The sequence below is a fragment of the Carcharodon carcharias genome, chromosome 5 (assembly GCF_017639515.1).
Source record: "Carcharodon carcharias isolate sCarCar2 chromosome 5, sCarCar2.pri, whole genome shotgun sequence".
NCBI lineage: Eukaryota > Metazoa > Chordata > Chondrichthyes > Lamniformes > Lamnidae > Carcharodon > Carcharodon carcharias.
This window is the reverse complement of record NC_054471.1, coordinates 115,515,660-115,530,242: the sequence shown is the minus strand read 5'-3', so window position 1 is coordinate 115,530,242 and position 14,583 is coordinate 115,515,660. Positions and strand designations below refer to the sequence as shown.

Here is a 14,583-nt window from a genome sequence, read left to right as displayed (position 1 = left end):
ATGTCGCGTTAACATGAACATCCATTGAATTATCTTGAGAATCTTTTAATACCTCCATCAAAGTTTTACGTGAACACTGCAGCTTCTCCCAAATAACTGGGATTGGGTTTGATTTTTTTTTCCCAGAACAGCTACATTGCTGAAGGCAGATCAGGTACATCTGTAGCTTTTAAATTCAAACCACTTACTATTTGCTGAAAAAAATTACTTTATTTGTAGTTAGAGGACTTGTATTCATCGATTTCAACTGAGCATTGTAGGGCATAGGTTTCCTTAATCTAAAGTGACTCCAATATCTACTCTACATGGATGAGCATCAGAAATCTTTGTACTAATAAGCTCTGCAACTACAAATAATTAAACAATTAGCATTTAAAAAAATAAATAAAATTGGCAGCTACCCAGAGATTTGACTTCCTTGTAAAATAATGCAAAATAACATACCTGGCAAAGATGCTTCTGTTATAAAAGGTAATACATCATGGGGGAAGACACCATCACCTATAATGTTAGGATCATAAGGTTTGGGGTGTGGTGGAAAACTGAGGTGGTGAATCCCTTTATAATGAGTTGGCTTGGGATTGGTTTCATCCAGCAGTTTCTTAGGCACTGTAACATAGAGTAAATAGTATTGTATTGAGTCACAATTAAATCTGTAGAAAATTGATCGCGTGGAAACAATATCCGTTTGTAAGCTTAAATTAACTTCATTAAAACCATAAATCAAATGTTACTATCCCCATTATGTATCCTGGCATTCTCAGAAACACAAAACTGTGAGTAGGTTTTAGTAAACATGGTAACACAGTATCATATAGACAAACTAACTGGATGTAACCCAACCAATCTGCTTCATCTAGGTAAAAAAAAACTGAAATCCAATATTGAATTTAAGCTTGCAGTAAGATTAAATAACACTTCTTGGACTAAAATTGTTGATATTAATTAGAGCCGATATATGTTTAACATCTGAACATTTGACCATCTGAGCTGTTTTTTCAGGATCTGTTAACACATTGATTTCAAACAGATCAATGCTTCTGGTAAAATAGGAGACAGAGGGATATTACATCAATACAAGCACTAATTTGCTATTACAGCCAGCAACAATTTCTACTCTTATTTTTGTTTATCTTAACCCTTTGAAATGCCAAAATTTCCAATTGAAAATGTTTATTTGTATGTGGATAAGTTTGTCAATTTATTACAATGAGCTAAGTTGCTACAATTGTGTCGGGGATAGAAATTAACCTTAAGTATTGCCCCTGATCATTACCTGATGACATCTGCTGGATGCAGCAGGTGTGCCTCATGGAGTGAGTCCAGGATTGGGCATCATTTGATGCCATATCATGATCAAATAGTCTGGCACTTTCTGTCAAAGTTCACACTATAGGGTGAATGGAACTTGTGACGTTGTATGGCAGCATAAGTTGCTACAGATAATTTTCTGATTGCTTGACTTTTAAAATAAACAGATGGGAAATAAGCCATTATGGAGTGCCACTGGGCAAGGCTTCATGCCACAAGCCCACAAAAAGCAGCTCTGGTGTCTTCAGGGACAGAGAAAAAAGGCAGAAAATAAGGAATACAAAATGTTTTGTTTCATAGGGGATTTAGACAGTGAGACTAACCCTGCACCCAACAAATAATAAACAATTCCAAATCAGTGGCCAGTAAAGAAAATTATTCCATTACAGAAATAAGTTTATACTTCATAAAGAGAAAAGCAAATTATATTGCACTGCCTGTAAAAGCTGTTCATTGGAAATTAAAACATTGCATAAATAGTTTTAACAATTTAGAAATTATTTCAAAATTGTAACGTGTTAAATTTGCTAATCGCTTTGCTAACTTTGCTTCTGAATTTGGAAGTTATTTTTATTAACTCCACATTTTTGCTTTGTGGCCCTTCACACCTTGGAGCATTTCCTGTCTAAGAGCAAAGCAAGAAAGTTCTTCCAGTCATGTGACATTTTTCATCTCTCAGATATCAGATCTAACTTATTTTGGCAGAAACTGTTTTTTTGAATATATTGATGTTGGCTATGATGGATGGGGAAATGTTAATTAAAGGGATGATGGTGGATATCAATGGCAAACATTCAAAGAGCGCATGGGTGAACTGCAACAATTGTTTATTCCTGCCTGGCGCAAAGGTAAAACAGGAAACGTGGCCAAATCATGGCTTACAAGGGAAATTAGAGATAGTATTAGATCCAAGGAAGAGGCATACAAATTGGCTTTAAAAAGCAACAGACCTGAGGATTGGGAGCAGTTTAGAATTCAGCAAAGGAGAACCAAGGGGTTGATTAAGAAGGGGAAAATAGAGTAAGAGAGTAAGCTTGCGAGGAACATATAAAATGACTGTAAAAGTTTCTTTAGGTATGTGAAGAGAAAAAGATTGGTGAAGGTAAATGTAGGTCCCTCACAGTCAGAAACAGGGGAATTTATAACGGGGAACAAAGAAATGGCTGACCAACTAAATACATACTCTGGTTCTGTCTTCACAAAGGAGGACATAAATAATATACCAGAAATGTTGGGGAACACAGGGTTTAGTGAGAGGGAGGAACGGAAAGAAATCGGTATTAGTAGGGAAATGGTGTTGTGGAAATTGTTGGGATTGAAGGCTGATAAATCCCCAGGGCCTGATAATCTACATCCCAGAGTACTTAAGGAAGTGGCCCTGGAAAGAGTGGATGCATTGGTGGTCATCTTCCGAAATTCTATAGACTCTGGAACAGTTCCTACAGATTGGAGCATAGCTAATGTAACCTCAATATTTAAAAAGGGAGGGAGAGAGAAAACAGGGAATTATAGACCAGTCAGCCTGACGTTGGTGGTAGGGAAAATTCTAGAGTCCATTATAAAAGATTTAATAGCTGAGCACTTGGAAAACAGTGGCAGAATCGGACAGAGTCAGCATGGTTTATAAAAAGGAAATCATGCTTGACAAATCTACTGGAATTTTTCGAGGATGTAACCAGTAGAGTTGATGAGGGGGAGCCAGTGGATGTGGTTGATTTGGACTTTCAGAAGGCTTTCAACAAAGTCACACATAAGAGATTAGCGTGTAAAATTAAAGCGCATGGGATTGGGGGTAGTGTATTGAGATGGATAGAAAACTGGTTGGGAGACAGGAGACAAAGGGCAGAAATTTCCCCCCATCAGAGGGGAAGTTAAAGAGCGGGTGCCACCATTTTATGTGGGCAGGTCAATTAAAGTCCGCCCAGCGTGATGTCTGCACAGAAGCGCTATGCATTCCTGTGCGGACAGGGGGGTATTCCCTGAGCTGAGAGTGCACTCTTTCACGCATGCGCACAAAAGAGCACACTCATCTCCCTCAGGCTAAGTGCTGTCTCAGGAAGATTGGCTCTACAGTAAAACATCTTATAAATAGAAAAAAAAAAATTTCCCTGACATGTCCCCTCATATGACACTGTCACATGAGTTGGGACATGCCCATCGCTTTTAAATCCACTTTAACTTCATTGTTTAAAACCTACATGAAATCTCATCCCGCCCGTGGATAAAGTTTCATGCTTTTTCTAATGCCCACCAGGGCTCCTGGCCTGCCCGCCAACCTTATGGTTGGACGGGCAGGTCCATTAACTACTTTAATGACTCTGTCAATGGCCTCAATTGGCCATCGACAGGTCAGTGGGCGCACAGCTGATTCTGCTGAGCTCCCGCCTACCTGAAAATTTAAATGGGGTGCGGTGACATCAGGAGTTCCGCCCAATGTCATCCCACATCATTTTATGCGTCGGTGAGCGGGCCCCGCCCCCCACTCACCGACCAGGAAATCCTGGCCAAAGCGTAGGAATAAACGGGTCTTTTTCTGAATGGCAGGCAGTGACTAGTGGGGTAACACAGGGATCGGTGCTGGGACCCCAGCTATTCACAATATATATTAATGATTTAGATGAGGGAACTAAATGTGGTATCTCCAAATTTGCAGATGACACAAAGCTGGGTGGGAAGGTGAACTGTGAGGAAGATGCAGAGATGCTTCAGGGTGATTTGGACAAGCTGAGTGAGCGGGCAAATGCATGGCAGATGCAGTATAATGTGGATAAATGTGAGGTTATCCACTTTAGTAGCAAAATTAGGAAGGCAGATTACTATCTGAATGGTTATAAATTGAGAGAGGGGAATGTGCAACGAGAGCTGGGTGTCGTCGTACACCAGTCGCTGAAGGTAAGCATGCAGGCGCAGCAGGCGGTAAAGAAAGTATGTTGGCCTTCATAGCGAGAATGCGAATACAGGAACAGGGATGTCTTGCTGCAATTATACAGGGCCTTGGTGAGACCACACCTGGAATATGCAGTTTTGGTCTCCTTATCTGAGGAAGGATGCTCTTGCTATAGAGGGAGTGCAGCGAAAGTTTACCAGTATGATTCTTGGGATGGTGGGACTGACATATGAGGAGAGATTGAGTCGGTTAGGATTATATTCGCTGGAGTTCAGAAGGATGAGGCTGGATCTTTTAGAAACCTATAAAGCTCTAACAGGACTAGACAGGGTTGATGCAGGAAGGATATTCCTGATGGTGGGGGAGTCGAGAACCAGGGGTCACAGTCTGAGGATATGGGGTAGACCATTTAGGACTGAGATGAGGAGAAATTTCTTCACCCAGAGAGTGATGAGCCTATGGAATTCGCTACCACAGAAAGTAGTTGAGGCCAAAACATTGTTTATCTTTTCAAGAAGGAGTTAGATATAGCTCTTGGGGTGAAAGGGATCAAAGGATATGGGGAGAAAGTGGGAGCAGGCTATTGAATTGGATGATCAGCCATGATCATAATGAATTGTGGAGCAGGCTCGAAGGGCTGACTGGCCTACTCCTGCTCCTAGTTTCTATGTTTCTATGATTCAAAATGCAGTGCAGAAAATTCAGGTTTCAGGCATGTATGTATATTAGGTATTATCTGATAAAGATGATGCACTGCACTGTAAGGATATGTTACACACACAGAAAATAGTTGGAAATGAGTCTACAATTTGCTCTTTCCTACTATGGTGCCCTAAATCCATCAATAATAAAAAGCTAGAGTTTGCATACCAATGATGATCTAATGACTCTTGCCAGAAAGCACATGACCTAGATTTTCATAGAGTCATGAAGACTTATCCAAAATGGTACTGAAAAACTGGATCCAGAAGTCCTGTCTCCATTTCCAACAGATCCTATTTTCACCTGTCGGGGTACTGGGTTGGATGTGACTCACACATGGAGGAAACCCCAATTCAGCAGGGCCATTTGAACTCACAACTGGGAGGAAGCCCTGGAGAACCCACTCACCACCCTAAAATAAAGATCCTACCGCTCAGGGCACTTTTTCCCGAGGCGTGTGTGGCGAACCAGGAGATCTCCCGACTCTGCGCACCCGCCTCAGGAGTGAAAGTCCAGGCCCATGTGTCTGGATGTCAGCTGAGGACAGAATTGAACATTGTTGTGATAGCAAAAATCACCACTTAGGTTTATATATGAAGAATTGCCAGCTGTCAAGGTACCAGGGAGCAGCCGACACCCCAAGGAGTCAGCACCGTAGGCAAGAAGGAGAGAAAAAATGAAGGCAGATAAAGGAAGAAATAGTCTCCTGCTTGCAGGCCCCACTGGCCCACAATGGTCTCCTTTCAGGTGCAAAATACAGAATGCCTTCATTCTTTCTTTCTCATTTAAAGAAAATACCCATAGTAGAACAATGTATATTAAAATAATGCTTTTGAAAAGAAACATGAAGAATCTACTATTTTTATTCTTGCAGGTGCTGTGATGTTGTGCTCACTGTGCTCTTTACATTAGATGATCAAGCAAATAATAAAAAATTATTACAGAATATTTATTTGTCTCCCCTTTGGGGATGAAATTAACCATTGCCATAAACTAACATCATTTTTTTAAGGTACTTTGCACATCAGTGACCAATCAAATGCTTGAATTCTATAATTTTTTAATGATCTAAATGTTGACTTCAGATACGCAAAGAAACTGAGAAAATCCAAAGTTTAGATTGGGATTCAGCTTCAGACCTTTTGAGTAAACCTAAGTAAATCTTTGTGTTCTCCTTCAATTTTTAAACCATAAGCTGACTTTCTGATTGAATTGAAAGAGTCAACAATGATTATTGTGGTTATAATTTGGCTTGTATTTAGTTTTATGGCAATCAGGCCACCACACGGCTTGATTTGGATTGATTTGACAGGAAACCAGTCATTACCTGGAAATGGATCAATTTTCAACAGGAATAAACTCACTGATTAAGATTTAGATTGGATTTATGTGGGAGACCTTTTTGTGGAATCAGGTTGAGTTACTTCCTGGATGTTGTTTAGATTTATTCGAGCCCAACAAGCATCCAACATTTAGCTTTACTTTGAATTTGACTTGGGTTTAATTTGATCAGAATCTGGTTGCCAACCCATTGCATATCGCAGCAAAGTTTTAATAATAGCACAAAACTATAAAATATAGGAATGAGATTAAAAACAAATCATTGCAAAGACCCGTCATTCAAACTTCAGCTGATTTAAATTGGTGTTAGGCATGATTATGGTGCACTGACACTGTTGAATTCCAACATTACAAAAGTAGGAAGTGAAAGCAATTAATATAAATCAAAAATCTTTTTTGTTGCATGAAGATCTAAAGGCAGTATAGCATGAGTTTTAACACAATTGGTATTTTCCAATTACTGTTACATAAGCAAAAACTATTGCAAGTACATTGTGGGTTCATTGCCAACTGATAAAATATAGGTTAACATTCTAGGTAGAAAGCTTCCATCAGAACTCAAAATAGTTGCCTGAAATATTATCCTTTCTTTCCTCTTTTCAGATTCTTCAGACCTAGAGAACTGACTGAATGCAAAACACACTTATGACCGAAGTTTCAGGCTGAGGGTATTTTCATTTACCTGCTTACCCAAAACAGGCAGAAAGTAGCCACAGGCTGGTGGGCGGAAGAGGGCATGCGGGTGACCAAAGGTTTCCATCCAGCATGAAGGATTTGCTGACAAGAAATCACAGGGAGGAGGATTTGGGACAGTAATATGTTAGGCAAGGGAGATGAAGGACTCAGAGGCAGTGAAGGCTTCAACACTCCCTGTGGAACTCAGAGGACCCCTGCTCCTCCAAGTCCCACAAAGGAATGTTCCACACTTAATTTGCAAAGCTGCTTCCTGAGGAAAGCTTCCCCAGTTAAAATACAAATTGGCGCCCTGCAGCTTAAAATAGGAGATGGCACAAAAGGGATGAGTTTCAAGTTGGTAAGTAACCTGCTCATTTTGTAAATGCCCTCATGCTAGGTTTCAAGTGAGTCCGAAGGATTAAGTCAGTGGTCCATTTCTAGAAGTGTATGTTTTAATTATAGACTTACAACATTTGTAGTTTTTCACATGTTTACTGCACATTATCAGTAATGTGTAAACACATAAAACAGAATATTATAGGTAATCAATAATTTTAAATATTGGGATTGAAATTGGAACTGATTCCATATAGTTCTCGGGTGCAAAACAGTGCAAAAATTTTGCAAGTCAATGTTATGTGACATTGCCTGTACTGGATCTAATATAAATGAGAAGCGGTCTTTGACATCAAGATGGGGCATGGAGGTGGGTTCTGTGCCAAAAGACTAAACTGCGAAAGGATTTTTAACAATCAATACATAGAGCGGAATTCAATCCAGGTGATGGGGGTCTCACCCACTGGTGAGAGTCCCATGTCACCTCTTTTGGGGAAGGCACGCCACATTATGTGCCAAAATGGCCAGTGGCAGGCCTTCCCCAGTCGGGATCAAGGACCCCAGGGCAGAAATCCATCAAGAGCTGCTAGCCAATCAAAAGCCAGCAGCTGTCCATTACATGCAATGACACTCCAAGCAGTGGCAGCTGTCAGTAATGCACACACCAGAAGCCCAGGATCAGTGAGTGACATCAGACAATAGGTGAATGAGGTTGGGATGGGGTCACAAGGAGCAGGTCACTGGCTAGGGTGGGCAGGGGGTGGGAAGAAAGGGCGGGGTATGGCTCTCAGTGAGCTCCCCTCTTGCCTGATGCTGGGTCCTTCGATCAGGCACTGAGTTCCTGCCAGCAAGGGATGCCTCGGGAGCCCACAAGCAAGCCTCACAAGGGTTTGCTTTTCAGGCTCCTGGCGTGGCGACTGTCCCATGCTCCGCTGGTTGAATACCAATGGCAGTGGAATGGGGCCCTTAAGTGGACTCAGTTGGCATAGGGATGGGAAGGTTGTCCATGAAACTTTTCGCTTCAGACAGGCAGAGGCGGGAAGGTAGCAGGGGTCCACCCCACACCCTCCAGCCTGATTAAATGGCCCAGGCCCTCCAAACCTGCCTCGGTGGGAGGCCCTTGGTATCCTCAAAATAAAATCTCACAGCTATCTGTGCTGCAAAACATCAAACTATCTCTAAGTTCTGCATCATAAGGATCTGCAGTATTTAATTTAGTCAACCCCTTAACCACTCAATGTCAATCAGAAACAACCCTCCACCTGCTGCTCACTGTCTGCAGTGGCAGTCTGGTAATGAACTTATTTATTTCAGATCCAGTACTGGAATTAGTTTAACACTAGGCTAACTTGCAAAGAAGGAAATGAATAATTCTTATAATCTATAGGGACAAAGGTGCTATTTTTGTCATTTGATGAAGTGCTTCCAGTGACAAGGCAGCTGCTCAATAGTGATGGTGACCCAAGGTAACAAAAAAAGTATTAAAAAAAAAATAAGCTGAATAAAGCATAATAAAGGACATCATGGCTACAAGGTAGATTAAACATTGTTTTTAAAGTTGAATGTATGAAATGCTATGCTTCTTACCCAATTTCAGATATTTTCCTTGAAATTCAAAATTGTGTGTACTTAATGGACCAGTTTTGTGGTCAGTGGGGAATGAACAGTGTCAGCCATTAGTTACAATTGCGCTTTCCCATAAATTTTCTGTGGGCTTTTGTATGGGAAGTTCTCGTCAGATGACAAGCCAACAGCACAGTGCTTCCTCCAATCCTTCCAGACATCTGGGACCCATGTGAACTGGAAAAAAAACTATGGTCAGAATTTTCCATTTTTCAGACTAAGTGTGGTGGCAGCGGGAAATTCCACCCTATGTATCTCCTTAATCAATCAGATTGAAAAACTAATGAGCAGCACCAAAGTCTAAACAAGGAAGTGTCAGTTAGAATGTTGATTTCAATGCCAGATAAGGTATAGAATGTAAATAAAGGGAGAGGCAGAAAGACTGGACTGAGAGAGAAAAAAGAGACAAAAAGAAAAACAAAAATATTTACTTCTTTAAATCTTCAACAATCACCAAAATTTTAAGGAATATGAAACGCCACACTTGCTCAAGTTAATTTTCAGTGCCAGAGAGACTATGAGAAAACTTATTTTAAAAACCTATTCCAGCGGAGCAAAACTGCTTCCCTGACTCCAATAAAGTTCCAATTCACACTATGTGAAGCCCACTTTGACCCCATTCCAGAATTTACCTGAGGATCACTGCCAGTGATACAGAGGGCCCTAAATTGAAGACTCTGCTTGGAAGAGCTACCCGTGACAGCACGAGTTACAGTGCTGGTCATGGCAACCATGTTGATGAGGCCCAAGGACCAATCGATCTCAGACTTCTTTCTCTAGGCGTGGTTTGGTCTAAACCTACAAAGGGGTCTCAACTAATTTATACACCAAGATAACTTGCTGATTTAAATACCAAAGTTAATTATTGTTCAGAGGCCTATGCTACAAATTGTTCTGTTATAGAGGTATGACTGCAACAGTGGAAGGTGGACAGTTTCTGTTTAAGTCATTACCTCCTGGGTATATGAGTAATGCTAAGCTACTACTGATTTGAACCAGATGTTGCTATTACCACAGGGTTTCCTTAGAAGCCGGAAGTGGAGTAAATTCCCAGGCTGCTCTACATTTAGCCTCCAGTTACAATATGCATTTCTGTTGAGAAAAGTAACTGAAGTGGGGAAGGGGATATTTGCTGTTGATTTTCTTTTAAATTATCCCCATCTTTAAATTTAAGGAACCTTTCAGATTACAATAGGAAATAACCCTTTCAGCAGTTCACTTCCTTTGCAGCTTTGTAAAAATGGCACCTGCTTCCTATTATATTTCATCTGTCACAGTGACTTTCTGTATGTTACTGTTGTATATTGTAATCAGAAAAGTGCACACAGTGACACATACACCAATTTTTGAAATTAATAACTGTCTCGAGAAGTTTTAGGAAGACATTTTCTTCTTATTGTCATCTTGAAATTCAGCATTTCAAATAATATAGATGTTGATAGGTAATATGACCCAGTGCTGGAAAATACCACTCAATATTCACAAATTACCTTTTTAATGTTTTCCAAATGATGATGAAAATTTCTTATGAAGCATGGTAAGAAAGCTTTTTAAAACTCAAACGCTGATACGTTCTGAAGTTCTGTCTATTTTCAGTTGAGAGAAACTACAAAGTGTCTTCATGACAAACAAAAACATGAATTATGGGCAAATTTTTACTGGCCCTCACTGGGTTTGCAGGCGGGAGAGCTCGTAAAATTCCTCAGGTGGCCTTTGCCCTGCCTATCCATCCGCCCCTAACCTGTATACAATTTTAAGGGGAGAGGGGGCTCACCCCAACTGAGAACATTGAATCATTGACCACTTAAATGTTGCTTCCCTCCTGGCTGCAATTCTGAGTCCAGTAGGAGAAGGTCAGGGACAGGGGGAAGCCTGGCAGGTTATCCTGTTCAGGTCTTGGGTGAGGAAGTAGAGGACATCTCCCTCCTGAGCCCTCTTTCCTGATCAGGCCCCCCTCACTGCAGCGCCCACAGCCACACACACATACCACCACCCCCCCCCCCCCACCCCACCCACTCCCCGGCAAGGTGTTTCCCCGCCTCTTCGCCTTTCCAACCTGACCTCCCCACTCCACCGAGACTCTCCTCCAATCTCCACCATGAGACTCTTAAACCTATCTGGCCCTGGGGCACCCAGCACTTTGACTCATGGGCCCACATGTAGTTCCAGCAATGGCTACTGGTCTCTGTGGTACTTCTGGGACTACAGAACTGCTGAGCAATCAGATTAGCAAGCAACTCTCTGAGGTGGGACTTCCAGGAAGTGTTAACTGGCTGTGTGGCTGCCGTCATCTATGGGAATGTGCTCCCCACCATCTTTTTCGGCCACTAAAACAATATGTGGATCATGCTAGCATTGTCTAAGCAATGCTATCTGACTAATTGCCTTCTTCTGTTCAGATCATTCACCCATAACTGTAAACTCAGCAAATAATCCTGGTTCAAAAAGTTCATAGTCATGCTTGAAACCAGTGCCAGCACATGACTAGTGATTGTTTTAAAGATACAATGCCGAGAATGAAGTAGCAAGGCCCAATAGCAGGAGCAGCAAGTGTAATTTTTTTTAGCACTGTCTTAGTCACAGAAGTAAAAACATTGAAGTACTTTTGTGGTTTTACTCCCTTGAATTACTTGGAAGGAAAATATTTGATTCATTATTGAGAGACTGAATCATAACCAAGGGCTGTTAAATACATAAAGCAAGGAGCTTTAATTTTACTCAGTAACTATAATCTCATCTACAGAAGCTAATATGAACATAATTTAAAACATTGCAACAGCATATATTGCCACTTGTGCAAAAAAAAGGCTCCCTAATCTAAAATATAAATGAAAATAATGCATGGCATATAACTTCAATCTTCAATGTGAAAGAAATTCTTATTATATGTTTATGTTTTCTAAGGAAAATTTTATCTGAAGATAAACCATTTCAGTACCAAGTTTAAATAGCAGCTGTTGCAGTTTTCTATGGATTTTTTTTAACTGTTCATTCTGTAACTTAATCACCTAAATTTCTCAGATCAATGCTAAATATTCTTTATAATCTCTGAAGTTAGAAGTATTTTCCTACAGAATGCTGGCAAGCAAAAAACGTCACTTTCATTTGAAAGAAGTATTCCCACAGGCACTCCCACACAAATTTCTGTTCCATTGGTGGTGAAAACATTGACTAAAACTATGGTGAAAACTTGATTAAAACTGTTTCATTGGAACAATGTGATAAAAAGCAACATTAGAATCATACAATCTTATAGCTCAGAAAGAGGTCATTCAGCTCATCCTGCCTATGGCAAATCTGAAAGAGCTATCAAATTCATCCCACTCCCTTGTTCTTTCGGCATAGACCAGCAATTTTGTTTTGATCTTATCATTTTGCCTCCTTCCCGTGCCAGGAATAGTGGTGATAAATGGGATTTTATCGGTATGACATAAAAATAATCTTATCAAATTTTGGTTTACAATTCTGTCAGTTTAAATAAATCTTGCCCTCTCATATGCATTAGTCATTGGACAAAACAATTCAATCTCAAACATATCAATTGCTCCTTTCAGACATATGTCCAACACATATACATAAAACATGACTTTTGTCTGCAATGTTACTATGTACTTATTACTTATCTCAATGTTATTATAACTGAATTTGATAAGAGCCAAGGTCCCCTGTATTCTTACAGTTGTATTGCAAACCTTAGACCTCAAAATATAATTACATGCTACATCAAATGTTCAAAAAAGGCAACCTTCAATTAACAATTAAACATATTTTATGAAAAACATATTTTTTATGAGCCAGAACTATGTGGTATATTGCACAGCCAAGCTGCATGAAAATACAAACTGACCACAGTGGTAAACAAATAAAGGGTAGATTGTTAATGCTAGAAAATAGAACTTAGCATAAAATGGCACTCATGACAAAATATTTGTTTATGATTAAATGTTTTAAATACCACTGAGCTTTTGCACATAAAGCAGAGGAACTGCAATTTTTCTGATCACAATCCGCTGTAAATTGAAGGAGTATGGAGATTTATTTTGGGGGACATACTATGAATGAGTTTTAAAATTCTTTATTCAATTTTTAATTGTTCTAGGAAACCTCATCCTGCCCGTGGTTGAGGTTTCCTAAAATATCCAAAGGCCACTTGGCCTTTTCGCCTACCCATCAGCTGTAAGGTTGGATGGGCAGTGAAAAATTTCATTCATTTATAACTTTAATAGCCTTAATAGGCCTGTTAATTGTTGGCGGGCGCGCTGCTGACACCTGCGCCTGCCTGCTGACTGAAATATCGCACGTCATTTTATACTCAAGTAGGCTGGGCACGCACCCGCCCCTCTCAGTGCAAATTTCTGCCCTATGTGCTTACTACAGGAGTGTAAGTGGGGTTCTGGTCAGCCTGGGAAAAATAGGTCTTTGTTTTCCAAATGGACACCATTATAAAGAGGCTTACTGCTTTCCAATGGAAGTCAAGACTAGGACCTAATCCTAGCCCCCCAGGCAGGCCACATTTCCACTGTTCCAACATCATCCATGCAGAGCAAAGTACTGCAGATACTGGAAATCTGAAATAAAAACAGAAAATGCTAGAAATACTCAGCAGCTCTGGCAGCATATGTGAAGAGAGAAACAGAGTTCTGATGAAGGGTAACCAATCTGAACCATATTTGGAGCAGTCAGAAGCTGCACAAATTTCCAATAGGCAGGATTCTGAACAGAGACAAGCCCCACTGCAGGTCTTGACACCTCATCCCTTCCCACAGCACTTACTAATGCAATCGCAGGAGGTGTAGCGCCTGCCCCTTTACTTCCGCCCTCTTCACCATCCAAGACCCAAAGTGCTCCTTCCGGGTGAAGCAGGAATTTACTTGCACTTCTTTCAATTTAGTCAACTGCATTCGCTGCTCACATTGTGGTCTCCTCTACATTCAGGAGACAAAACACAGACTGGGTGAACATTTTGTGGAACACCTTCAGTCAGTCCGCAAGCATGACCCTAACCTTCCTGTCGCTTGTCATTTTAATTCACCATCTTGCTCCCATGCTCACATTTCTGTCTTCGACCTGCTATAATGTTCCAGTGAAGCCCAACACAAGCTGGAAGAACAGCACCTCATCTTCCGATTAGGCACTTTACAGCCTTCTGGACTTAACATTGAGTTCAACAACTTCAGACCATGAACTCTGTCCTCCATTTTGATTTTTTTCCCAAGTGCCAGTCTGTATCCTGTTCTCATGTCTTTGCTTTCAGACAGTAATGACCTTTATTCTGCTTTTATCACCTACTCCGGACTAACATTTTAGTCTTTCATACTATCCTTACCACGCCCTTTGTTTTGTGTTCCATGACATCATTATCATTTAATCTCTCTAGTTCTCTAACCTGTCCCTGACCTTCTACCTTGCTTCACCTGCCCCTCCTCCACCCCCCTTTCAACAGCATAAATCCCATCACATTTTTACCTCTCTCCAGTTTCGAAGAAGAGTCATATCAGACTCGAAGTGTTATCTGTTTTTCTCTCTCCACAAATGCTGCCAGACCTGCTGAGTTTTCCAGCATTTCTGTGCATGTTTTTGAGCTCACAGTGTCTGACATAAGCTACCCTCCCTTTTTTATCATATCATACTCCGTATGCTCCTTGACATCCAGAGTGTTCTAGATTTGGAAATCCTACCCTTTTCCTTTCTGGGAACTTGCTCTGAAC

General features: G+C 40.7%; 1 protein-coding gene across 2 annotated transcripts in view; it reads right to left on the bottom strand.

The window, feature by feature from the left end:
* LOC121277650 (protein eva-1 homolog C) overlaps positions 1-14,583 on the bottom strand; it is a 430,530-nt gene that overhangs the window by 30,145 nt on the left and 385,802 nt on the right. For both annotated transcript variants that reach the window (XM_041187246.1, XM_041187247.1), the window contains one exon: positions 445-609. In XM_041187246.1, the coding sequence (XP_041043180.1) occupies positions 445-609 (165 nt within the window). The remainder of the gene's footprint in view (positions 1-444; positions 610-14,583) is intronic.